The sequence below is a fragment of the Amblyomma mixtum genome, chromosome 8, assembly GCF_055824585.1.
Source record: "Amblyomma mixtum isolate Tamu chromosome 8, ASM5582458v1, whole genome shotgun sequence".
Classification (NCBI taxonomy): domain Eukaryota; kingdom Metazoa; phylum Arthropoda; class Arachnida; order Ixodida; family Ixodidae; genus Amblyomma; species Amblyomma mixtum.
Genome location: NC_143019.1, coordinates 106,030,320 through 106,057,995, shown reverse-complemented (window position 1 = coordinate 106,057,995; position 27,676 = coordinate 106,030,320). Strand labels below are relative to the sequence as shown.

At 50.1% G+C, this 27,676-nt stretch overlaps 1 protein-coding gene and 1 pseudogene across 1 annotated transcript; both read right to left on the bottom strand.

Moving 5' to 3' along the window:
- Positions 1-4,956: 4,956 nt before the first annotated feature.
- On the bottom strand, positions 4,957-6,295 carry LOC149333801 (uncharacterized). Its single transcript, XM_089556117.1, has one exon. The coding sequence runs from the start codon at positions 6,289-6,291 to the stop codon at positions 4,957-4,959; it is 1,335 nt and encodes a 444-aa protein (XP_089412243.1). The 5' UTR covers positions 6,292-6,295.
- A 1,503-nt stretch (positions 6,296-7,798) lies between these two features.
- On the bottom strand, positions 7,799-27,476 carry LOC149333800 (uncharacterized; annotated as a pseudogene).
- Between the last annotated feature and the right edge of the window lie 200 nt (positions 27,477-27,676).

Here is a 27,676-nt window from a genome sequence, read left to right as displayed (position 1 = left end):
TAGCCTAAACTCAAAGTTAAAGGCAGCGAAGAATTTTTATTTTCTTAACATTTTCTGGAACGAGACTACTCTGCGGTCAGATGTAGTCTGGCGAAAACTGAAACCCCTGCTCTCAGCTGATGGCTCAGAGGCTTTTCCTGATAATTTCCAGCACCATGGAGTGTGCATTTCTGGCAAGGAACTAGCCGACGCTTTCAATACTCTTTTCATTCAACAATTTAATCAGATTAAGGTTTGTAGTAATAATAGTATGGACAATTTTGACCGGTATCTGCCGGAAATGTACAGCAGTCAGTCACTATTTCTTGCACCCACAAACTGCTCAGAAGTTTATTCTTCCATGAATGCTATAAAAAACAGTAAAGCTCAAGACTCAAATGGCATGCAGGTGATCCCGGTGAAGTACGTTCTTGACCTAATCTGTCCAGTTATCACTCATATTTATAACTTAATTTTATCTACAGGCATATTTCCTGAAGAAATGCAGGTCGCTCGTGTAATACCCATATTTAAACATGGGGATAAAGGTACACTAAGCAATTACCGTCCAATTTCCATATTACCTATTTTCTCAAAGAGAATCGAAAAAATATTACACATAAGAATTTCTTCATTTTTTTCGCAACACAGTTTGTATTCTGACTTTCAGCATGGTTTCAGACGGCACCGATCAACAGAGACGGCCCTTGTAGCACAAAAAGAGATCATTTTAGAAGCTTTTAGCAAAAGAGAGATTATAGCAGGCATCTATATCGACTTTACGAAAGCGTTTGATCTTGTAAATCATTTCATCCTTCTTTCCAAGCTACATAGATACGGAGTCCGCGGCATTGCTCACACACTGCTTAAGTCATACCTTGGAAATAGAACTCAGTACGTTGACATAAATGGCAGTAAATCTTCCGTGCTGGCTGTATCAACTGGAGTCCCGCAAGGAAGCATACTTGGGCCACTGTTATTCATCATCTATGTCAATGACATTGTTCGATGCACAGACAGCGCTCAGTTTGTCTCGTACGCAGATGATACGACGCTTTTTGTTAAGGGCAAGACAGAAGCAGACATTGAATTGCTGTCGAATAAAGCGCTTGGCGATTTAAACCAATGGGTTAACGCAAACTGTTTAAGGATAAACCCGTCTAAAACACAAGCAATTTTATATTCACCAAAAGGAAAACATCAGCTGACTTCATTGAATCTACGTCTAGGTACAGATCGCATCCAAATAGTCGATACAGTGAAAATACTTGGTGTTCATTTCTCAAAGCATTTAACTTGGAACAAACACGTTGAGTACCTTCAATCAAAAATATCCAGTGCTGTTGGTGTTATTGCGAGACTGAGAGAAATTTTGCCTACCAAGGTTAAAATTATTCTCTATAATTCCCTAGTATTATCTCTTCTTCAGTACTGTATTATTGTCTGGGGCACGACTGGTATGACTGACTTAAAAAAGCTGCACTTACTTCAAAAAAAAGCAGTTCGGTATATCGCTAATGTGTCTTTTTTGCACCACTCGGCCCCCCTTTTTGAGAAATATAATGTTCTCCCAGTGTTTTGCCTATATAACTATAGGTTAATGCTAATATATAAATCTTTTGTGAAAGAAAAAAGTAATTTTTAATATCTTTAGCCCAACTACAAGAAAACGCCAGACCTCGCCTTACGAGGCACAAGGAAAAATGGCTTGTACCTACACCTCGCACCTCATACCAGACGCAATCTTTGAAATATATTACTCCCACATTACTCAATAGTTTAGAGTCGTCGAATTTCGATCCAGCATACGAACCTAAACATACCATTAGTCTGTTCTGTCGGCAGAAATTATTATAGTTGTCTTAGATCTTGTAATGTGAGACGTTTTCTGCGCTGTAATTATTGTACCCATGACCCTTGTAGAAATTTACTGTCGCTTCAATTCGTTACATACTATGTCCAGAATGTCCAACACATTGTACTTCAACTATTTTTTTCTTTGTTTTCTTTTTTTTCTGTGTTTGAAGCGTTACAAACTGTTGTTTGCCTTGCAATGTTGAATTTGTATTTATTTGTTGCTCTTGAACTATATTGCCTCTGTAACATGTATCTGTATTTATTTTTCCTTTGTTATGGTGATGTTGTTTCCGACACGCTGCAGTGCCACCATGTAGGGGGCCGGGGCCCCTGTCAAGCTGTTTTTACAGCTTTTAGTCCCGGCTCCTACCTTTTCGAAAGGAAAGGAAATAAAGAGAGAAATGAAATGAAATGAATGCATGAGCCCAGGTGGGCGTCCACCACGTGGCTTGACCCTTTGGCACACGTCGCACGAGCGGGCGTAGCGTATCGCATCCCGCTTCATGCCAGGCCAGGTAGCGAGGCGGCACAACTTGAGGTAAGTCTTAGGGCCACTCGCATGCCCAGCGATGCACGTGTCATGAAAGTAGCGTAAAAGTGCTCCTCTCAGCGTGCGTGGAATCACCACCTTGAAGGACTCGTGTGTATCCTTCTCGGAGGGGATATATCTCAGCAGGATGCCATCGTAGTCGAGCAGATAGGAACCCATCGCGCTCACAGCATTACCAGCTGTGTTCGAGCGCCCCGCACGGACAACAATACCAGTTGTCTCCATGTGCGCCGCGGCCGCGCCGCCCGGCTCCCTGAGTCCGTCGAACACTTTTCGACAAAATGGATCCTCCCGCTGTGCCTCCAACAGCTCCCTTCTGCTGAAAACGCTCACCACTGAACTGATGCCTTCAAAGTGGTTCACGCTTTCGCCCTGGGAAGGCGGGGTGTCCCTTCCCTCGGGGCGTTGTGTGAGCTGCGCGGCAGTCGCGCTGCTCTGGCTGTCGGGCGCGGCGGAGTGGGCAGTGTTGTTACTTCCCAAGCCGTCAACGGGCGCGCGCGAAAGTGCGTCCGCCACCACGTTGTTCTTGCCCCTCCTGTAGCGCACGGTAAAGTCGTAACGCTGGAGGAGTAGCGCCCATCGCGCTAGGCGTCCGGACGGCTCGCCTAGGCGTCTCAGCCAAGTGAGTGCCATGTGATCAGTCTCAATCACGAAAGCGACTCCATCGACATAGTAGTCGAACTTCCGCAGAGCGAAGATAATCGCGAGACATTCTTTTTCTGTCACGGAATAGTTTCTCTCTGCGGGAGTTAATGAGCGGCTGGCGAACGACACCGGTCTCAGGCTACCTCCGTGCTCTTGAAGCAGGACTGCTCCTAAGCCCAGGTCACAAGCGTCCGTGTGGATCACAAATTCCCTGTTCAGGTCAGGCAGCCTTAGCTCTGTGGTTTCCGCGAGCGCGCAAGTGAGATGGCGTAGTGCCGCCTCTTGCTCGGGTCCCCAATGCCACTTCACACCTTTCCTTAACAGTGTTGTTAAGGGGGCTTGCAGAGCTGCGCAATCTGGGATAAACTGTCGATAAAAGTTCGCCAGCCCCAGAAAGCGTTTTAGTCCGCCTATATCTGCCGGCGACGGGAACTGCAAAATATCCCGCAGCTTGTCTTCGCACGGCAGAAGGCGTCCTTTGTCTAGCGTAAACCCCAACAGTGTTATTCGGGTCGCCACTATCTGGGTCTTGTTCGGGTTCAGAGTGATTCCCGCAGACCTCAGCCTTTCCAGTACATCCCTGAGATGGCGTAAGTGCTCATCAAAGGTTTCCGAATACACGACAATGTCATCCAGGTAAGCAAGAGCGTGGTGCCACCTTGCATCGCCTAGGACACGGTCCATCAGACGCTGGTACGTCGCGGGCGCGCCGACCAGGCCGAACGGCATTCGGGTAAACTGGAAAAGTCCCCTGTGACAAGTGAAGGCAGTTTTCTCTCGGTCACTGGGGGTCATCTCCACCTGAAAGTATCCTCTGCTAGAATCGAGCGTAGTGAAGTACTTCGCTCCACCAACATTGGACACTATCGAGGGAATGCTCGGAAATGGGTATGCGTCCTTCCGTGTCACCTCGTTCAGGCGTCGATAGTCCACACAAAGGCGGGTTTTTCCATCCTTTTTGGGCACCAGCACCACTGGAAAACCCCAGGGGCTGTTTGATCGTTCCACAACGCCTGTATCGAGAAGCTCGTCCAGTGCGTTATCGAGCGCTTTCCTCTTAGCCAAGCTGACTGGCCGAGGATTGCACTTCCATGGAACAGCGTCGCCTGTCTCAATTTTGTGCCTAACCAGCGTAGTGCAGCCAGGCCGCTCCGTGAATACGGCGTCGTACTCGTTTAGGAGCAGAGACAAACGCGCTTTTTCCTCCCCCGACAAGCTGTCTGAGTTGTCCAGCAGCGGGTGGGGAGGCCTGCATGCCACCGCGGCACAGAGTGCAACCGCAGGGGGGACAGGGGGTCGCGCGGGAGGGGAGGGGTTCCCTTCCGCGCTTTTCCTCTCGGCGCGGTCGACAGGCTGGTTGTTCAGCCGGGCCGAAGGCGTTTCGAGGCTCTTTTTCGGGCGATCGTTGCGTACGTCTGCGCGCGAAGCATCCGAAAGCGAATGTGCTCTCGACGCTTTTTGGGGTTGAACGAAAGGTTTCAGGGTGCCACATGCTCGCTCCCTATATCCTCCGTTGCAGACGTCAATAACAATACCCGTCTTGGCGAGGAAGTCTCTACCAAGAATAATTGGAACCGATAGGCCGGGGAGGTGAGCGAAGCGCTGGCGCCTCACTCTTTTCTCCCACCGCACCACAAGCCGCGCTGCACCGCTCGCGTGTGCAGTGCCGCTGGCTAATCGGAACGTGAGGTTGCTCGCTCGCAGTCGGAGTCCGTTCCGACGCAGATGCTCACATACCTCGTCGCCAAACAGGGATGCGCTCGCTCCTGTGTCTAGCAATGCCATGAACTTACGTTGTGCCACTGTAAGCTCAATAAGCGGTACTGGCGTGTCGCTGGGTGGTTCCAAACGACAAGCCAGCGGGGCTAGGAGTTCGTGTGACTCACTGAGCACCGCTGTTGACGCTGCCGGTTGCGAAGCGTTGCTCACCGGCGGCTGCGTTCGTTTCCCGAAAGCGCGTGCTCTCGGTTCACGGGGCGACTGCACTCCCGGGCGTAGTGCCCTCGTTGGTTGCACCGGTAGCAGAGGGAATTCGGCCGTTGCCGGGCGGGGCAGTTGTCGCCTCGCGCCAACTGACCGTTCCTCCCTGCCGGGCGAACCGTCGCAGATGCCCTTTGGTCTAGCGTCCTCGGGTCGGTATGTCTGTCCCGATTCTGCATACCTTGGCCACGCGCAGCGTGTGCTGACCGCATAGCATACGTGTACGGGTCGAGAGCTCGGTCTGACAGTTCCCAACCGTTTCTCAATTGCCCGTCACTGAATGCAACCATTTCGGCTCCCCGGGAACGGTTTCGAAAAGTGTCTCCGTTCCAGGCGCATCGCGGCTCAAGTGCCTGCGACGCTGGGGGGGGTGGCCGATACGCGCGGGAGGCGAGTATGTCCGCCTGTATGCGCTTGGCTGCCGAGGCGAGTTCGTCCAAGTCCCTGAACGGTACGCCTCGTAGGTAGGCTGCGAAGGTAGGGTGCGCTTGTCGCGTAACACGCTCTACCTTCTCGCCGTTTGAAGCTGAGGGGTCTGCAAAACGATAGAGTTCGTCCATCGCCCTCACGTACTGAAGCAAGGACTCGTCCGGATGCTGAGTACGCAGCTCCAACTCGCGCCGCAGACGACGGTCGTAATCTGCGGGCAAGAACTCCTCGCGAAACCTCGCTCGGAACTCCTCCATTGTGCGAGACCGATGGCCAGTAAGGCGGAACCAGCGGGCAGCCTGATCAGTCAGTGAGATTGGCCCGACACGCGCCAGAATCTCGCCATCGGAAAGCCCTGTCGCCTGCTGGTAGGTCAGCATGCGCTCAAGGTACTCGTTGGCACTGACAAGATCGTGATAGCCGCCGTAGCTGGGAAGGTCCACCCTTAGCCTCGGACTCGCCGCTGGAGCGGGTGTTTCCAGGTTGTTCTGCACGATACCCGTGAGGCTCTCTATGAGGCGCAAGGCGTTGCGCAACACAGCCTCTTGGGCCTGGCCAGGTAGTTCTGGCTGAGGGGCCCCGTGGGATGAGCAAGATTGCACATGTCGCGCCATGCTCTCCCTACCTGGCGGCATAGCGCTTGGCGAGAAGTGCCTAGCGTCGCCGCTCGTCTGAGCCGGTGTGTCGTGTGAAGCACCGCTCGGCTCAAACGATATAAGATCACAGGGGCTAGCGTCAGCCTCTGGGAACACACCTGCAGTAGTTGTTACTGCCGTGCCAAGATGTTGCTGCTGAGAAGCCGTATTGGACAACCACAGCAGGGACTGGATGTCAATCCCGCTCGCCGCCATGGCTAGTCTGTGCGTCGGCAGTCGCTCACACAGACACTCGGTTTTTCACACCGCTGGCCCCACGTTGGGCGCCAAGAATATGGGGGTTATTCTTGTAGTAACGCTCAAAGGGCTAGAAGCAGTTGTCGCTTTCTAGCACCAGCGTGCCAGCCCTAGCAGTCAGAGCTGTGACCCCCAACACGCGGTGCGGTGAGTCGCAACCCCGGCGGGTTCGGGCCAGAGGGGACAAACACGAGTATGCTACTCGGATGAGCGTTTATTGCTCCCGAGCAATACAATGCAGCAGCAACAATACAACCGCCGTAACGAGCGAGGGTGTTCCGCTCGCGTACGGGGGTGAAAAACACAAAGGGCAGAACGCACGCAAAAATGTGGGGGAAGAAGGTTCCGCTCACCTCGCGTGGTTCCTCGCTCACGGCCCGCGGCGGTCAAGTCACACACGGTGGCCGGGCGGTAAGGGCAGCGGTCTCCGTGGCAGATCTCTGATCCGTGCGTGTGCACGGCTCCCGCCAGAAGACGAGCGAGCCTCGGGAGAAACGCGCCTTCTTCCCGGGCTGTAGAGAGGAGGTCTCTCCGTTGTGAAAGGGGAAAGACGAAAAGTCGCCGCCGCGGCGTCGCGGCGGGGAGCGAAAGGAAGCGGGGGTGGCGAGAGTGCCCTTAAAACAGATGCTTGGGCAAGTTGGTAACTCATTTTCACCGGAACAGCGCGCACTAAGACACGGACAAGAAGGGAGACACGACACACACGAGCGCTGACTTTCAACTGGTGTTTATTGTTTGGAACGAGGCATATATACACAGTTCCAACAACACAAGGAAAACAACCATCCATTCATAGATTCATAGTCAATTCATGCATGTCACACTGAACAAGGACAAAAGGGCACTCTCGTCCTTGTTCAGTGTGACATGCATGAATTGACTATGAATCTATGAATGGATGGTTGTTTTCCTTGTGTTGTTGGAACTGTGTATATATGCCTCGTTCCAAACAATAAACACCAGTTGAAAGTCAGCGCTCGTGTGTGTCGTGTCTCCCTTCTTGTCCGTGTCTTAGTGCGCGCTGTTCCGGTGAAAAAGAGAGTGCCCTCCCTCGCAAAACCTCCCGAACGGCGCTCGCATAGCATCGCGTGATAATTACGCACGGCCGTTACTATGGGGCAGGGGATTCATGTGTATCCCCACAACCTGAAAACCCATCTCCATAGTATTCGGCTAGGGAACCATTTCAGGTACCAGTGGGTAAGTATTGCAACCCTGTTACACACAAAAAATAATTTAATTTCCCAGTGAATAACAGGTTTCAATGCTCCTTGCAGGACACGTTCGAAGGGGAACGTGGCGGGAAACTGACAGCAGAGCAAGTGCCATGCAGCCACTTCAGAAGGCAGGCCGCAATTACTGCAAAGCTGCTCAAAAAGTGAGGGAAGATTTCAAAGATTACTTCAACAAAGAGGGACAAGTCAGCTGGCAGTGGACAGCAGTTGCCAAGTAGGTTCTGCTAACTTTATTGTAGATCAATGATGTTCACATCTGTAGCAGCCCCATGAAGGGATACGCTGTATTTGATGAGCGACTGGTATGTCTGCAGCATTGCCAGCTGCCGTTGAGGCCCCGCTGGGATTTGCCGCACAGTGTGTGCTAAGAGTGCACCAAAGGCATCGCATTCATCTTTGGCGGCCAGCCTCTGGCTTTTCTCCAGGATGTCTACAGCAGAACTCAGCAAGAGTTTCCGCTGATGTGACTCGTCGTCTTCATTTCTCCTTTTTCCTTTAGCCCTCGATAGGCCTTGCATCTGATTCGGAGTTCCCTGCTCTTCGATGTCTGCATCTGCTGCACTTTCTTCTTCTGGGATGGCTCGACCTGTTTCTGCTGTCACATCCTCGTCCGCCCCCCAGAGGTGCTCCGAGCTCAGCTCTGCCTGGCTTTCCACGTGCTGAAATAAAAGCCAAGTTTGAGAACTGTCTTTCCTTCATTTTTTATGCAGACTTAAATTTACACCAGTGCAGGTTTTGTATTTCATCCCTACTTGAACTTTAAACACAACACTTCAAATGTTTTGAGTACCTACATAATGTGTGAAAGTAGCTCTTAGATTTATATTTAAGGTGATGTAGCTCTAATGAAACATGCTTATCATTCTGAAAACCAAAACTCTTTTAGGCAAACACATTCACATTTCTTTCCACCTGGCATCTGCAGTGAAAAGAACATGTCGCCATTCAAAGAGGCCACCAAGCCTTTGTAAAATTCCTGCAATAGAAAGTTATTTGGGCTAATATGGGGTTTTATGGAGCATAAGCAACTATGGCTATCATCAACTATGCTGGCGTCACACACTGTGGGGAGAGTGTACCACGGTGGTAGCGCTTCGTGTCTTGGGGCAATATTTTTGATTTCGTTTAGTATGTTCAGAGTTTGACATTTTTCTTCGAAGCGCAAGAGCAACGGCTTAATCGCATGGGGCTTGTTGTTGAAGAGTATTCGGGATGAGCATTTTGTGACAATTGGGTAACAGAGATGTTTGGGGTGAGAAAGGATTTTGAGGATCTATGTACAAGTTAGTGCAGTTCTTCGATCTTCTAAGGAAGGTTCATTAGTTTCCACATACAGACTTGCTATTGGTGAAGTTCTGTAAGCACCGGAAGACAACCTTAAACCAAGATTGTGGACAGGATCCAGTCGTTTTATGTAAGACGGTCTTGCTGAGCCATATACAATGGACCCATAGTCTAACTTAGAGCGAACCAGAGAACGATATATACGTAACAGGGAAGCTCTATCAGACCCCCAGCGTTTTCTTGATAGTATTTTCAGCACATTGAGGGCCTGGGAAGCTTTTTCTTTAAGCTGTTTATATGTGGCAGGAAAGTGAGCTTTTTATCGAAAGTTATCCCTAGGAATTTATGCTCTTGTTTGACAGGTAGTGGGGTTTGGTTTAAATATAGTGTGGGGTCGGCCTGTAGGCCTCGTCTCAAAGAGAACAGAACCGCTACTGTTTTCTAAGGGGAAAATCTAAATCCGTTTCTCTCTGCCCAGGTAGCCAGTTTATTTATTGTTATTTGTATTTGCCGCTCACAGGTAGGTGTGCTGGAAGACGTGCATGCTATTTGGGGGTCGTCTACGTGAACCGAGTACATTATGGATTTTGGGATTACTTTTCCTATGGAGTTCATTTTGATGACAAATAAGGTCGTGCTGAGGATGCACCCTTGGGGCACACCAGTTTCTTGGATAAAGTCTAGGAGAAGGTTGCGCCTAGGCGGACTCTGAACGTTCGATTGGTCAGGAAGTCGCTCAAACAGCTCAGCATCCTGCCGCGGATACCTAGGTCCGCTAGGTCACGGAGGATACCGAACCTCCACGTGGTATCGTAAGCCTTCTCCAGGTCGAAGAATTCCCCGATACAGTGTTGGTTGTGGATGAACGCTTCCCGGACTGTGTTCTCAAAGCGTACAAGGTGATCGGTTGTGAAACATGTCTTTTTAAAACCGCACTGGTGTATATCTAAAAGTTGCTGGGACTGAAGTATGAAGGTTAGTCTGATGTTTAGAATGCTTTCGAATGATTTTGCTATACAGCTAGTGAGTGCTATTGGCCTGTAACTGGTGGGACTAGTTTGTGGTTTCCCTGGTTTTAGGAAGGGTACTATGATTGCTTCTTTCCACGCTTGGGGGATTTCTCCACTCATCCATATTTTATTGAAAAATTTTGGAGAGCCTCTATGGCAGTCTCAGAGAGGTGAGCAAGCATGGCGTAATGTATATTGTCTGGGCCTGGTGCTGTCATTTTACCGGATGTTAGTACTGTGTTTAGTTCCTGCATTGTAATAAGCTGATTGTAGTCTTCATGTATGCATGTTCCAAAGGGCAGTTTTTGTTTTTCTACTATTGTTTTGTGCTTTTGAAATGTGTGTGTGTAGTTGGATGAGCTTGAAACTGTGGAAAAATGCTCACCCAATATGTTGGCCTGCTCTTCTAATGTTGTTTGAGTACCGGTTGTTGTTAGCATTGGAAATGTGAATGGAGTAAAATTTCCTGTGAATTTCCGCACCTGCTTCCACATTTTCTTTGATGATATTGAGCGGTTTATGGTGGATATGTACTGTTTCCATGATGCCCTTTCTGCGTTGCGTCTAATGTATCGTGCTTTGGCTCTAGCCCTTTTGAAGATGAGCAAGTTTCCTGCAGTGGGATATCTGCGAAGGTTGCCCCAAGCCTTGTTTTGCTGCTTTTTAGCCAATGAGCATTCATTTGACCACCAAACTTTGTGTTTTTCGTGCAATTTCAGACGTTTGTGGGATGGCTTCTATTGCTGCAGATATTAAGCATGTGACAAATTTTTGATTTAGTTCTTCTATAGTAAGGGTTTCGGCATATTCTTTTTCTAGTGTGGCCTTCGTTCTGAGAAGTGCCCAATCGGCGAGGTGAATTTTCCATCGCCGTGGCTTCGTAGGGAGGATAAATGTAGCTGATGTTAGTTTTAAATCCGTAGGTAAGTGATCACTTCCCCGGGGGTCATTTAAAACATCCCAAATAAAATCATTAAATACAGATGGTGATGCAAATGCTAAATCGAGGCAGGTCATTTTTCCAGAGCTGGGGCAGCAGTACGTAGCTTTTCCCGTATTCATTAAACATGTGTTATTCGAAAGAATAAAAATCCTCGATGAGCTGACCCCTGGAATCAGTATGCTCACTTCCCCAGAATGAGGAGTGTGCGTTAAAATCCCCTTTTATTACATATGACTCTGGCAACTGTTTCAGAAGTTCTTCTAGGTCATGCATGGCTATTGTGTTGTGTGGTAGTATGTACACAGAGCATATTGTTATTGTTTTATGGCTAATGATGTTTACTGCGACCGCTTCTAAGTTCGTCTTTAATGATACCTCTCTTGCAGGGACATCGCTTTGCGTAATGAGCAATAGAAAGTGTCCTTGTAAAATTCCTGTAATAGAACGTGAGGAATAAAGAAAACCTACACATTAGTTAGCCACAAACTGCCTGTTTGCTACGCTGCAGTCGAGGCAATGCAAACAAATCGTGCTTAACGATTCAGCATTAATATACAGTCATGAGCAAGAGTTTACGAGATTAGGGTTCATGGAAAAAGTATTTCTGTGCAACCAGGCAAACAATGTTAATGAAAAGCATAGAACGGTGAAGAAATATACATGCTCTATCTTCACGAACAAATAGTGACTGCCTAGATTGTTTCGTGTGCATCCACAACCTGTAAGTTTCTACCCATGACCCTACATGCCTTTTTTCCAGATTTTTTTTGTCCACCGCCACTAGCACTATCTATTACACAATATGTAAAAGACACTGGTCTCTAACGACCACAATGTTGTTAAAACTTGCCTCAATTTCCTCTTCCGTGTGCATAGTCGATATTGACACATGCATTCGAAGAAGAGACAGAAGTAGCGCATGCGCTAGAAGAGGAAGAAGTTAGTTGGCTCTCTCGCGCGCGCTCGAACCACTAGGGACCGCCGCAGGTTTTTCGTCTCTGCGCGGGTGTTCTTTTTGGCGTTGCACGCTACAGTTTGGTGGAGCAGTGCGGGGTACGCTTCCCGACCTGCAAACTCCGTACAGCGTCACTACGGACCTCACACCGGTTCACCAGCGACCCAGCCGCCGTCTCCGCGGAGAGTCGCCTGAATTTGGGCCCCTTCCCCCGCCAACAAGGACGACGCAGCCTCGACCGCCGAGTCCAACTGACATGGCCACTGACACCAGGACCCAGCCGCCTATCCAGCCTCTACCGTCGAGTCCAACTGCCATGGCCGCTGACACCAGGCCCCTGGCGCCGATCCTTTGCCACCCACCGCGAACACCGCCATCTTTTCACGGTGACGTGTTCGAAGACGCTGAGGACTGGCTGGAGACGTTCGAGCGGGTCGCACGCTACAACGGCTGGTGCGACGAGCGCAAGCTGAATAACGTCTACTTTGCCCTGGAAGAGTCTGCTCGGACGTGGTTTGAAAACCACGAGGCTACACTTCCCACCTGGGAGACGTTTTGCCGGAGTCTCCTGGCTACGTTCCCCAACGCTGACCGCCGGGAGAAGGCCGAAGCTGCGCTGCACTCCCGAAATCAGCGCACGAACGAAAGCGTGCGCATGTACACCGAAGACATGACCCGTCTTTTCAAGCGCGCCGACCCCAAAATGACAGAGGAGAAGAAGCTGCGCCATCTCATGCGTGGGGTTAAGCAGGAGCTGTTCGCGGGCCTCGTGCGCAGCCCACCCCGCACGGTGGCGGAATTTCTAACCGAGGCGACCACGATGGAGACGACGCTGCAACAACGGGCCCGCCAGTACAACCGGGACATCAACTGCATGGTGCCCGAAGGCTTTTCGTCGTGTCTCGGCGGCAGTGCAGACACCTTGCGTGAACTAATTCGCTCCGTTGTCCGGGAGGAACTGCAACGGATCCATCTGCCTCAGGTTGCACCTGCGCCGCTGGCAGCGCTGTCCGAAGTTGTCAGGGACGAGGTGCGACAGGCTGCGCAGGCACCTCCTGTCCCCGAAGCGCCATCCCGGTTCGATGACCGACCCACGTACGCATCTGTTGTACGTCGCACGACAGGCTACGGTCCCATTACCCCAACGCCTGGCGTGAGCAACATCGGCACATGTCACGCAAGCGTGCCTGGCTACGGTGTGACCCCGTCGACCTCCGTGAGTAACATCGCCACGTATTCTGCAACCGCATCTGCTACAGCTGGGCCACGCCCTCGCAAGTCGGATTTGTGGCGTACACCGGACCGCAGGCCTCTCTGCTACCACTGTAGGGAGCCTGGTCACCTCTACCGCGCCTGTCCGTACCGCCAAGTGGGCCTTCGCGGTTTCCATCCCGACGCACCCTGCCCTCAGAACGGCGAACGACCGCATGAGATTGCACAGCATCTCTGGGCACGCCAGAACCCTGCCTACTCTGGAAGGCGCGAGTCCCGTTCCCCTTCGCCTCTCCGTTATCGCTCTTCCAGCCCTGGCCGCCAGAGTAGCTCTGCTGGCCGTCGCTCGCCGAGTCCGCGTCGGGAAAACTAACACCAGCGACCTCTGGAGGCAAGGCCGCTGACGTCGGGACGTGTCAAGATCCTCCATCGCGGAACCCTCGAGCCGACGATACCCGGACAGAGAGAGGCAGCGACAGTATCAGATACGCTGCATCCGATTTGCGTGTGACAATTGATGGCACTGACATTACCGCGCTGCTCGATACCGGTGCTGATTACTCTGTTATGAGCCGTGCCTTCGCTGGAGAACTTAAGAAGGTTCTGACACCGTGGACGGGGACCCCCATTCGCACCGCTGGTGGCCACCTAATTTCCCCTGTGGGCAAGTGCACGGCTAGAGTTGGGATTAGTGGTTTTACGTACGTTGGTGAATTTCTCGTACTCCCCGAGTGTTCCAGAGACTTGATTCTGGGGATCGACTTCCTGCAGTCGAACGGCGCTGTGATTTACTTTCAGGAGGCACGTGTCACGTTCTCGACCAAACAGGCCGTGGCGCGCTTTGACTCCCGCGATCCCTGCAGCAACGCTCTGCGCATTGTCGAGAACGACGTCACGGTGCCGCCGCGGTGCAGTGTTCTGGTGCTCGTGCGGAACGACCTCTTTCATGACTACGAGGGCCTAGCGGACAGCCATAGTCCACTGCTGCTTAAGCGGGGACTTGCCGTTGCAAGAGGTCTCGTCCAACTACGTGACGGCCGCACCCACGTCCTCCTGACTAACTTTGCCAACGAATATCAGCACCTGGCCAAAGGCATGGCTATTGCCTTCCTCCACGACGTTGCTGAGGTTCCAGGTTTGTGCACCGCGGGAAGATCCACTCCGGAGTATGCTGGCCCACATCACGTTCTTCAGTCAGTCAGAATAAATCCTGCCTTGCCGTCGGTTCAGAGGGATCTTCTGTCGGCCCTCTTGGCAGAATTTGCGGACTGTTTCGCTACGTGCTCGAAGGTCGGCCGAACTCCACTCGCCAAGCATCGTATCATCACTGACGAGTCTACGCGACCCGTCTGCCAGCGCCCATATCGTGTTTCCCCGGTGGAGAGAGAAGCCATTCAGAATCAGGTTGCCGAGATGCTTGCAGACGATGTCATCCAGCCGTCCACTAGTCCGTGGGCATCGCCTGTGGTTCTTGTCAAAAAGAAGGACAATACTCTGCGTTTCTGCGTGGACTACAGGAAACTTAACAGCGTGACCAAAAAGGACGTTTACCCGCTGCCCAGGATAGATGACGCGCTCGACCGATTGCGGAACGCCAGATACTTCTCGTCATTGGATCTTAAAAGCGGGTACTGGCAAATCGAAGTGGACGAGAGAGACCGGGAGAAGACGGCTTTCGTGACGCCTGACGGCCTCTATGAGTTTAAAGTGCTCCCATTTGGTCTGTGCTCAGCACCGGCCACTTTCCAACGCATGATGGACACTCTCCTCTCCGGCTTGAAATGGCAGTCCTGCCTGGTGTACCTGGACGATGTCGTTATATTTTCGCCCACCTTTGACCAACACTTGGAGCGGTTGCGCATTGTGCTACAAGCGCTCAAATCCGCGCAACTCACCATCAAAGCCGAGAAATGCCATTTTGGCTTTGAGGAACTTCGCTTTCTTGGTCACGTTGTCAGCGCACAAGGTGTTCGCCCGGACCCTGACAAGACCGCTGCCGTCTCAGGTTTTCCACGCCCAACTGACAAGAAGGCCGTTCGCCGGTTTTTAGGCCTGTGCTCCTATTATAGGCGCTTTATTCAAGATTTCTCGAAAATCGCGGAACCGCTGAACGCACTGACCCGTGACGACACGCCCTTCCTGTGGGGGACCGACGAAGAGACTGCATTTGTCGAGCTTCGCAGCCGTCTGCAAAGCACTCCGATACTCGGCCATTTCGACGAGCATGCTGCCACGGACATCCACACTGACGCCAGCAATGTTGGCCTTGGTGCAGTACTGATCCAGTGGCAAGACGGTGCAGAACGGGTCATCAGTTATGCTAGTCGGACACTTACGCGCTCCGAGACCAATTATTCTACGACGGAGAAAGAATGTCTTGCAGTGATATGGGCCATCTGCAAGTTCCGACCGTACCTCTACGGACGACCCTTCCGTGTGGTAAGCGACCACCACTCCTTATGCTGGCTGGCGAGCCTCAAAGACCCCTCAGGACGCTTGGCTAGATGGAGCTTACGCTTGCAAGAATACGACTTAACAGTAGTTTACAAGTCTGGCCGCAAGCATCAGGATGCGGATTGTCTGTCGCGTGCGCCTATCCCAATCAATACCGAAGAAACCACCGATGATTTTCCTTTCCTGGGCTCTGTTAGTACCACCCAAATGGCGCAGCTTCAGAGGGCGGACACGGAGTTGGCGCCGCTCATCGATTACCTCGAAGGCAGTGAAGCTCCCATTCCGCGTGTTTTTCTTCGAGGGCTTCACACCTTCACTTTACGGTCTGGTGTTCTCTACAAGCGCAACTTTGCCAACAGCGAAGAAGTGTTCCTACTTGTCGTACCATCACAGCTGCGGTCTGAGATCTTGAGTGCCTGTCATGATGCACCATCCGCCGGCCACCTTGGAGTCAGCCGTACACTCGCGCGGATTAGACAAAAGTATTATTGGCCCAGGTTACTCCCATCGGTGCGGGCCTACGTCAAAACATGCCGTGAATGCCAACGTCGGAAGACTCCTCCATTGAAACCGGCCGGATTTCTTCACCCCGTCGATCCACCGAAGACCCCTTTCCATCAAGTGGGCATGGACCTCCTTGGCCCATTTCCGAAGTCTTCGTCTGGAAAGCGTTGGATAGTCGTTGCGACTGACTACCTCACACGGTACGCTGAGACCACGTCTCTTGCCAAAGGCACTGCTGCTGAAGTGGCGCAGTTCTTCGTCCACAACATTGTCTTGCGTCATGGAGCACCCGCCGTTGTTGTTACTGACCGGGGAACTGCTTTCACGGCCCGCTTAACCCAGTCCGTGATGACTCTGACGCACACGAGCCACCGACGTGCTACGGCGTATCACCCGCAGACAAACGGGTTAGTAGAGCGACTCAACCGCACACTAGCCGACATGCTATCAATGTACGTTGACGTCGAGCATCGAACTTGGGACGCCATTCTGCCGTACGTAACGTTTGCGTACAACACCGCCCTGCAGGAAACAACCCGACTGACCCCCTTTCAGCTTGTCTTCGGTCGCCAGGTGACCACTCCGTTGGATGCTATGTTGCCCGTCGACCCTTACTGCGACTCTGCCGCTGACATCGACGTAGATACCTTCGTTCAGCGTGCTGAGGAAGCGCGTCAACTGGCCCGCCTGCGCATCCACCGTCAACAGGAGGCTGCCGCCACTAAGTACAACTGTGGACGCCGTTTCGTCAGTTATGCTCCCGGCGATCTTGTGTGGATTTGGATACCTGTTCGTCGCCGCGGGCTCTCTGAAAAGCTGCTGCGCCGATACTTCGGCCCTTACGAAGTAGTGCGCCGCATCAGTGATGTGACTTATGCAGTAGCTCCCGCCCCGACAGCTTGTTCATCGCGCCGGTCGCACCGAACTGAAGTCGTACACGTTGTTCGCATGAAGCCTTACCACGACCGGCTACCTGACTGAACTGCGGTCCACTGCAGCTGTGTTCTACCCTTTCGCTGACTTTTCACTCCCAGCCGCATCGTGTCGATGCTGCAGAAGAGGGGGGCAGTGACACATGCATTCGAAGAAGAGACAGAAGTAGCGCATGCGCTAGAAGAGGAAGAAGTTAGTTGGCTCTCTCGCGCGCGCTCGAACCACTAGAGGACCGCCGCAGGTTTTTCGTCTCTGCGCGGGTGTTCTTTTTGGCGTTGCACGCTACGATATGCTTCCCTGGGTTGGGCATCCACTTGACAGGAACATAAGCCTCCTGAAATGGATCCACCTAGGCTCGTACACTTCGTCTGCGCCCGCTCCAGAGCGCGTTTCGATCTTTCTTCTTTCCCGCGTGAAGGTGATCCTCATGTTAGTGAATTTCCACCGTATTTGAGCAGCTGAAAAATACAGAAAACAGCTCAGCATAAATTCGGTACAAACACCCCTGCGTGGGAATTGGAAAATTGTATTTTATTTTTCGGGAAAAAAATGGCGCAATATCTCTCTCACATATCTCCATGAAGGGAAAAAAACCGAAGAGGGAGCGTTCCGCGACAACCTTGAAGCCTAGTCTTAACAAGTAAAGATATAGTAAAAAAAAGTTTGTCCCCACATGATAGCGAGCGGTAAAATCTAGCCCCGCTGCGCGCACGCATGCGCGGTTAGCGCGGCGACTGACTCGATCAACCTCCTTGCTATTTCATTTCTTTTTTTTTTAGCAGGCTTCGATCGCCGGAATAATGACAGGTGCCCGCCGATGGTCTCGTGCCGTAATTTCGCTGGACACGGCAAAACAGCGGTGACACTACACGAAAATGAATATATTTGTACTACAGTGGCATGCTCAGTACGACACAAATAGCAACACCGCAGGGCAGGATAGAAAAATACCTACCGCTGAACTTGTCTCCCAGAGCTGCTGCGATTTCGCTGTACGCTAGCTCTTTTAAATCTCGCCGATGGTAATGCCTATGCCGAACGTCTCAAATAAGGCGGCGTTCTTCGACAAGAGCTATCAGCTCTGCCTCCTCTTCTACCGTGAAAGTTGTCGGCCGTGCCATCGTGTGAAAACGGCTTTCGGAGACTGCACAGATGTCGCGTGGAAATGCGCAAGTTGTTCGCACGTGTGCAGTGTTTATACCACGACCTACTGTATAATCGTGGTTTATACACAGGCACGATAGTGGCGATGTCCATGTGGATGCAATGCAGTTTTTTTTTTTTCGGTGTGCTCGGGCCTTGTGATATTTGTACACCATCCCAAGCAGCGCTCAGGCACTGCTGCATGGCGGCGAAGTGTGACACCGGTTGTGGGCGGCAGCGATGCTCACCGCTCCTTGTGTCCCTACTTGCAGTGGGACGGCAGTTCGCAAGCGACGATCGGTGCTGCGCGTCGGCCAAGTAGTCATATGGCGTGATGAATGTTGCTGCGCGTGCATTATTTGTCTACATAATGATGGTACTTCGCGCTGTGAGCTCGGTACTCGCTTTTGGTCGGCGAATGTTTTCGCTCGGCCACCGATCTGACCAAGACACGTCGGCCGACGGGTCTCGTCGGCATCTTTGGTCGGCGACGTTGTCACACTAGGACGACGCTTGGTCGTTGGGGGCGTCGTCGTCGTCGTCGGTGCAGTGTGACTGGCTAGTCGGGGAACGACCAGGTTGGCCGACGCGTCGGCCGATCGTCGGCGTCGCCGTCGCGTCGGCATCGGGGTCTCGTCGGCCTAGTGTGAACGCGCCTTAACGGGTTCCAAATCAGGTGGTAAGTCATGAGGTCAGAATCTGTACGAGATACGTGCCTAAGTTTGCATTTTTTAGTATTGAATTCCATGAGCCAAGTATTACACCAATTCACTATAGCAGTTAAGTCATTTTGCAGAATCGTAGTATCGTTAGCGTCACTTAGTTCACGGAAGATAACACAGTCGTCAGTAAAAAGATGAATATTATAAGGCACAGTAGAGGCAAGGTCATTTATGTAGATAAAGAGAAAGGTTGCACAAGAACCGATCCTTGTGGCGCACCAGAATGGACATGCGTTAGCAAGGAGTTATGGCCGTTAGCTGCAACAAATTGTGAGCGATCAGTAAAGAAAGATTCAATCCATTTTAGAAGATTGTAGTCAATATTTAATTGCTTTAATTTGTAAAGAAAGAGGTCATGTGAAACCTCGTGGAATGCTTTACAGAAATATAAAATAACGCAGTCTACAAGAGAGGAACGGTCTAAAATGTCATGGAGCTTGTGCTTGAAGGATATAAGCTGCGTAACACATGAATATGATTTTCGGAAACCATGTTGAGACGCGGTGGAAAATGAATTTGATTCAAGAAAGTTAACTGAGAAAAGATTACATGTTCTAGTAGCTTGCAGCAAGTGTTGGTGAGAGAAATAGGTCGGTAGTTCGCTGGGTTAGTTTTATGACCGCATTTATCTAATGGAACCACCTTCCCTACTTTCCAAGCAGTAGGAAGTGAGGATGTACCTAGGGACCGCTGAAAATTTTTTGTTAAGATTACAGAACTATATGCACATGTATTTTTTAGAAACTTGGCTGTTATTCCATCGTAAGCTGGAGAAGAGTGATTTGTGAGGTTATCAATTAACTTAATAATGCCTTGCACATCGGCAATATTTCTGGGCATCTGAATGAAGTAATAAGGACGTGTAGGAGGCGAAGGAACATTTGTGACACGAGAGAAGTTTTTCATGAAGGAATTGTTAATGCCTGTCGCACACTGACTCGCGTGAATAGGGTTAAGTGATGAATCTTCAAGCGAAATATGCTCGGTGGTCGAAAGGTTAACTTTGCGCCAAAATTTCCTAGGATTTGTCTTTAGCATGGATGGAACAGTGGTAGAAACAAAATTTAACTTGGCTTCTTTTAATGCAGTGACGTAAGCTTCAGAGGCTATTTTGTACGCGGACCAATGGGTATCAGCAGGTGAAAGTGTAGCGACGCGATAAAGACGTTTCTTTTTGTTAGATAAGCGTTTGATGTGTGTATTATAACATGGCGCGTTAGCATTCGTGGTAATGCTGAAGCAAGGAATGTGTCTTTCGATGAGATCATGAACTTCTGATGCAAAAATTTTGATGATCACAGAGCGATCATCAAAACCTTTAAATAAAAAGTGAATAAAAGTTGAAAGCTCGTTATTTATGACGTAAAAGTTAGCTCGCTTTTAATCTCGCAATGTCTTTACTTCTCTGGATGTCTTTGATACGTGGGCACTAATGAAAAATGAAAGCATAATATGATCGCTTATGCCGGGAAGATAGTAGACGGAAGATGCGTAGTCAGGATGGCTGCTAAGGATTAGGTTGAGAGTGTTCAAAGACTTCGATGTTATTCTAGTGGGCTGCAGTGCTAACTGAGAGAGCGGGAATGTAGAACACAGGTCCAAAAATTCATTAGCTTCGGAAGTAAAGGACGCCAGGTGAGGTGGTTGCGAGTACCATGTAATAATAGGAAAATTAAACTCGCCGAAAAAAAACAAAGGCATGGAGAAAAAACGTGCGCGAACTATATTTATTGCGTTGTAAACGTCGTTAGAGAAACAAGTTGCGGATGAATGTGCGCGATAACAGACGCCTAGGATTACTTTTTGATGCTCGAGAATGATTGAAGCCTATACCATTTCCAAGTCACTGTTAATGTGGACACACGAGGATGATATACTTTTAGATGCAGCTACCAGGACACCCCTCAACGGCGTAAGGTTCTGTCGCAACGGAAAATTGTGAAAGCTCATGCGTTATGAAAAATTTGTGTGTCAAGAACACTAGTGGAAAGCCAGGTTTCAGTTAAAGGGATGGTGTGAGCGGAACATGTACCAATCAGGGATGGAAGAGCATCCGCGTTTGTTCAGTGTGCTTCTTACGTTGCCGAAAAGGACTGATACGCGCGACGTAAATGGAAATGAACAAATGCCACTACCCGTGGCCCTTTCCTACCGCGGATGAAGTTGTTGAGCCACGTCGGCTTCAGAGCGTTCGTCGCTTGACTCAACTTCGCGTGCGGAATCAGAGCTCGGGCAGTAAACGTAGCTTTTCTTATTTAAAATTAACTTTTTGTAGTGTAGCTTAAAAAAAGGACTACCTGGTTGATTTTTGCCGAACTGTATTGTTTTTTTGCGAGCCATGCGAGTAGAAACGGAGTAATCTTCGCCGACAGATAAGTTTTTTTCTTTCAGCTCTTTCCGCGAAGAAAGAACTGTCTCATTAGTCTTGCAGTTTAAAAATTTCACGATGATGAGGTGGGTATTAGTCGGCAAAAAAAAATGCCTATGCGGTGCGCACGTTCAATCGCATCGGAAGGCAGGGGGTCAATGCCGGAAGCGAGAGCAGAAGTTTTTTTTTCGGTATCTTTACACGCTTTAATTGTATCGGGGAGCCCATGAAAAATCAAATTATTGCGACACGAACGATCTTCAAATCCGTACAAACGGAATAGCAGCTTGTCATTGGAAGTACTGAGTTGCGTGACGGATTGTTTTAAGGTGGTTATTTCATTCTTGAATTGACTGATGCGCTTGGTCCTCTCTTCCAAGTCAACCAGTCGTTTTTGAGAATTTTCCGTTTTTGTTTCGAAAGATTTTGGCCCGTTCTTTACGCTTTTGACGTCGGCGGCTAGTTCCATTTAACACTTCCAACTCTGGAGCGTACGCGCATGAAGATCTTTCAAAAACTTAAACAAAACAACCATTTGCTCAGAAGGGTCATCTGGCAAATATTCAATATCAAGCCAGGATTGTAAACGCGTACCGGGGCCAGGGCCGGGATTGGATTCTACGTCCCCTAAGCGCAGTAGCAACAATGCCATCGAAAAACAATCGCAAACAGTGTCACAAATGACCCCAGGGCACAGGAGCAGAATTAAACAACGGTCGTCTGATCGTTTAGTAAAGAGAGAAAACTTTTTACACACCTGCATAAGACAAGCGGGATGGTTAGGAGCCATGATCCGAGGACTGCTACCGTGCCCACTCAAGCGTGGTGCGGGGCGCGTGCCGTTTAGAAGGCTGACGCGTAGTGGCGATGTCGATGAAGCGGGCTGTCTGTACCAGGGCGTTGACGGAATGGCCACTCTGTCCCGCACTAAACATGGGCGGCTCATACTTGACCGTCTCAACATCAACCCCATAGGCGACGTCCACCCCACGACGCCCATTCCGATAGGGGTCTATAGCCGCCTGGTTATAAAACCAATACCCAAAAACATGCTACCTGGCCGCCTTGATACTCGCCGTCAGCTGAAAGCCCAAGCACTAGATGCCACATACCTTGCCGACGAACACGCAATATACGTAGATGCTGTACGGCAAAGTGTAAACAGGCGTCTCTCATAGCCTTAGTCGCTTTGGGACGTTAAACCCCATAAACCAACCAACCAAAGTGTAAACACATACGTGGCTTGTGCAGCCACGCCACAATCTACTCTCGTCACCGCCGCCACAGTAGTAGCTCACTCTCCGACAGCGGCAGAAGAAACCACCATCGCGCTGGCCATCGCTGACCCACGTACGCGCACAGTCCTAAGCGACTCCAAAAGAGCGATACAACATTACTCGGCAGGTTTTATCTGCCACCCCGCTGCACGCATCCTTCGCGGCTGCACTCCCGACCATAAGATCAACCTGGTCTGGGTACCCGCCCACGCGGGAAACTCTGGAAACGAAGGGGTCGACCGACTAGCCCGAGGACTAACCAACCGGGCGGCCGGCCCCACGGACCCAGGCGCTCTTGCCGAGGCTCTCCAGACCTTTGCCGAAATTACCAACCTCTACAGAGAGATGAGACGCCAGTTCCCGCCTTCACACCCCGACTTGAATCGAGCGCAAGCCACCTTGCTCCGCAGGTTGCAGACACACTGTATCCTTAGCAATTCTAGACTTTCACTCATCACAGACGGGGAATACGACCCCGTCTGCCAAAATTGTTACCAGGGAGAAGTCGCCACCCAGGCACACACCCTCTGGGGTTGCGCGGGAAATCCGCCCCCTCGAACCTTACTGCCAGCTCCCTCCGAAGAAGGATGGAACCAACTCCTCAGAAGGCCAGACAAGAACATCCAACTGGCACTCATTTCGCGGGCCCAGGAAGTCGCCCCCACCTGGGGGCCACACCAAGCCCACCTGCCCTAAATCCTGCCAATCTATGGCAATAAAGTTGTTTCTCTCACTCTCTCCGAGAAGGATGCGCCAGCTCAGCCGTCTCTGGTGGTCGTCCCTGGAACACCGGGTATATATACGTTTGCTTGTTGTTTTTCTTGTGTCGGACATCTTTTCAGATGCCAACGCCTTATGAAGAGAAGGAAGGGCTGTGTAAATTTTGTCGTAAAAAAGGGCATGCTCTCCAGAATTGCGAATAAATGCGTTAAGATTTTCGCTGTTTAAAAAGGGAGGGAAAAGAAAGAAGAAAAAGAATCTTGAAAAAGGACGGGCTCTGCCTGAAACTCCCAATAAATGCAAAAATTATTTTCACTTCTATGATTTTAGAGTTTTCAATGACTTCTGTTTACAATTATTCATCAGCTGTCAACAAAGCATTCCTGATAAGTATATATTCATTTTGGAGAAGCCTTTGACAGTAAAATACTTACTGCAGCCATGTACGTAATGACAGAAGATGAAAAGAACAATTGAAGAGACGAAAATAAAAATAATAAGTAGGCGAGAAAGAATCAACAGGTGTTGAGGTCCGAAAAGCTTTGCAAGGCTTCCTTGAAAGCCTCCAAGTACGGAAGAGATACTTGAATATCAGATGCCACCACGTAACTGTAAAGCCACATCTCTAGCAAGAATGTGATCAGGTTGCACAAAGGAATGCCCAACACACAGCTGATTTGTAAAGTCAGAACGGCCACATGGAGGCGTCAGTGTGCCTATGAACTCGTTTGTGGAGGAAAACAAGGTACCGCGATTGCAGTTTTCAGAATTGCAAAAACAGCGCAATCAAAGACGAGACATAAGAAGGACAAAACACCAGTGCTGACTAACAACCAAATGGTTTATTGCTACAGGTGAGGCAACATATAAATGAAATGGCACACAAAATAAGCATGAGAGAAAGATACCGCACAACCACACAACTTGACTGAAAAAAGGCACGTCACTGATTAAGATACGCAAGTTCCTTTGATAGTAGATTTATCGATGGGCTGCTGATACAAGTGTTACCAAGCTTTTTGATATGGCAAGCCTCCGAAATGAGTCTTGTGGTCTCATCTTTATAACGGGCGATGACAGTGGTCCGAGTGAGGTGCGCTTCGCAATCTTCACACTCAGCACAGTGCACAGCAAGATGGTTTCTGCGAAACTTGATCTCGATATCTTTTGCATGTTCACGCAGTCTATCATTGAAGCATCGTCCCGCCTCACCAATGTAGAAACTGCCGCAAGAGGTCGGGATCTTGTAAACGACACCAACACGACACTCAACAAACTTCCGCTTATGCTTGTTCTGGCAGCCTTTTTTGCTTCCATCCTCATTAACACGCTTGCACAATGCGCAAAGTTTATTCCTGGCTGAAAAAACCAGCCTAATGCCTCCTTTGCTCACTACCTTCTTTAGATTGTGCGAAACATTGCGCACATACGGGATGCACACTGTTCTTTTTCTTTCTGCCAGACCCGCATAGGTGCCCTTGATCTTTCGCAGACCACATTGTGCAAGCAGGGACTCAGCGACATTGAAGACCATCTTCGTGGGGTATCCTGCTGCAGATAGCCTGTTCACCTGTGCGTAGAAACTGCCTTTTCTCTGATGCTGACATGATCTTTGCAGTGCGGCTCTTAGGCATGCCTTGGCGATACCGCGCTTAACAATCTTCGAGTGAGCTGACAGGAAAGAGAGAAGGCTCTTCCTGGACCGCGGCGAGTATGCCCAATAAATATGGTTGTTAGAAATTGACAGTTCCAAGTCTAGAAACCTGAGCCTATTATTAGAGGGGAGCTCTGAATCAATTGAAGGTCATTAAGTTCATAACAGAGCACGTCAAAAATCTCTGCAGCCGTTTGCTGTGCGTCATTAGTGCGATATAAAATTAGAAAGTCATCAACATATCGCATTTTCTTAACAATGGGCGCGTCATCGAGCTTAGTTCGAAGACGCCTGTCATAACATGCTAGAAGTAAATCGCTTAGTGCAGGAGCGATGCTCGAGCCAATGCAGACTCCTTGTTTTTGGATAAAAAATTTACTGTCTATAGTGACAAAGGTTGATTTCGTGTAAAAACTTAGCAATTCTAAAAACCTGCTAACGTCCATTCCACATGCGTTTTGGAATTTTGTTACGCCAAAGCGGTCGATGCAAAGGGTGACTTCCGCGGTCACAGAGCGCTGAGGCAAGGAATAGTAAAGGTCCTTAACATCAACCGACAAAGCGATTACATGTGATGGGCACTCTTCCTGGAGGAAGTCTGAAACAGTCTCGGGCTTCCTGATCAGGAATGGGTCGTCCACCTCCAGGTGAGAAAGGCACTTCTGCAAGAAAACAGCGACTTCACGTTGCCACGTGCCTCTTTCAGACACGATTGCGCGGAATGGGCACTGATCCTTGTGTGTCTTCGCACTGAAGAACATAGAAAGGCAGGTTCCTTTTGATGCCTTTACAGACGAAGCCAGCCTCGAGAGGCCGGCTTGTTCACATAGCTGGACCGCTTTTCCTTGCACCTTGGCAGGTTTGACGGACTTTAATTCCCTAAAGTTGGCTTGGACTGCTTCTTGGGCCTTTTCTTTGTACAGGCCATTAGACACGATGACAAAGCCACCTTCCTTGTCGGACTGTAGCAGCTTCACCTTTGCATCTCTGAGGGCTTCCGCAGCGGAGGTGAGAAAACGCGTGTTTTCTTTTTGACGTCTTTTGGGAGGCACTGAACTCCTTCCAAGATGCACCTGTTGGCGTCATCCATGGTGGCCCTTTTTGCAGCCGTCCGCACCAGAGAAAGTAGCTCAGTTTTGTCAAGACGCGGATGTTCACAGAACTTTGGTCCCTGCTTGAGAAGGCTGTTGACTTTCGTAGGGATGTTGACGTTGCCGAGCACAACCACTTCCTGTTGGACGGGCCCTGGAGGTCTCCTTTTCCGTGAAAGCCAAGGAACTATCTGGCGCCACATGAATTCTGCTGTATTAGATGCCAAACGGAGGTCTTGCCCAAATCTTCTGTTCCCTGCTTGTGTAGATCTTTGCTTCTGCAAGCGATGCTCAGGCACTCGGTGTAGAACCTGGCTTGCCTCCAGGTCTCGGATCGCAGAATGCGGCAGACTCGCTTAGCGTGACGATCTGAGGGTGCGAGCCCCCCAAATAAGCTGAGACCATCAGGAGGCAGATAAGAGTTCTTGATTGAAAACGTGAGAAGACGAACCCGGCATGTGGTTGCGGCCAAAAGATTGACACATATAACTGAAGAGCGGAGGCATAAAGAGGGTAGAAAAGTGCCCGATGTAGAAGAAATGAATTCCAGAAGAGGGCAAATACGGGCTGGTTGGTACATGTTTTACGAATTGGAAAAACAGCGCAAAGACGAGACACAAGAAGGACAAAACACTAGCGCTCACTAACAACCAAATGGTTTATTGCTACAGATGAGGCAACATATAAATGAAATGGCTCGAGTGAAAACGCTTCAATCAAGAACTCTTATCTGCCTCCTGATGTTCTCAGCTTATTTGGGGGGCTCACATCCTCAGATCGTCACGCTAAGCGAGTCTGCCGCATTCTGCGATCCGAGACCTGGAGGCAAGCCAGGTTCTACACCGAGTGTCTGAGCATCGCTTGCAGAAGCAAAGATCTACACAAGCAGGGAACAAAAGATTTGGGCAAGACCTCCGTTTGGCATCTAATACAGCAGAATTCATGTGGCGCCAGATAATTCCTTGGCTTCTAAGGAAAAGGAGACCTCCAGGGCCCGTCCAACAGGAAGTGGTTGTGCTCGACAACGTCAACATCCTTACGAAAGTCAACAGCCTTCTCAAGCAGGGACCAAAGTTCTGTGAACATCCGCGTCTTGACAAAACTGTGCTACTTTCTCTGGTGTGGACGGCAGCAAAAGGGGCCACCATGGATGACGCCAACAGGTGCATCTTGGAAGGAGTTGAGTGCCTCCCAAAAGACGTCAAGGAGTTGAGTGCCTCCGAAAAGACGTCAAGAAAGGAAACACGCGTCTTCTCTCCTCCGCTGCGGAAGCCCTCAGAGATGCAAAGGTGAAGCTGCTACAGTCCGACAAGGAAGGTGGCTTTGTCATCGTGTCTAATGGCCTGTACAAAGAAAAGGCCCAAGAAGCAATCCAAGCCAACTTTAGGGAATTAAAGTCCGTCAAACCTGCCAAGGTGCAAGAAAAAGCGGTCCAGCTATGTGAACAAGCCGGCCTCTCGAGGCAGGCTTCGTCTGTAAAGGCATCGAAAGGAACCTGCCTTTCTGTGTCCTTCAGTGCAAAGACACACAAGGATCAGTGCTCATTCCGCGCAATCGTGTCTGGAAGAGGCACGTGGCAACGTGAAGTCGCTGTTTTCTTGCAGAAGTGCCTTTCTCACCTGGAGGTGGACGACCCATTCCTGATCAGGAAGCCCGAGACTGTTTCCGACTTCCTCCGGGAAGAGTGCCCACCACATGTAAGCGCTTTTTCGGTTGATGTGAAGGACCTTTACTATTCCTTGCCTCAGTGCTCTGTGACTACGGAAGTCAGTCTTTGCATCGACCGCTTTGGCGTAACAAAATTCCAAAACGCATGTGGAATGGACGTTAGCAGGTTT

What these genes read in the sequence shown, in the direction of transcription:
- LOC149333801 (XM_089556117.1), bottom strand. Translation starts at nt 6,291, where the DNA reads ATGGCGGCGAGCGGGATTGACATCCAGTCCCTGCTGTGGTTGTCCAAT.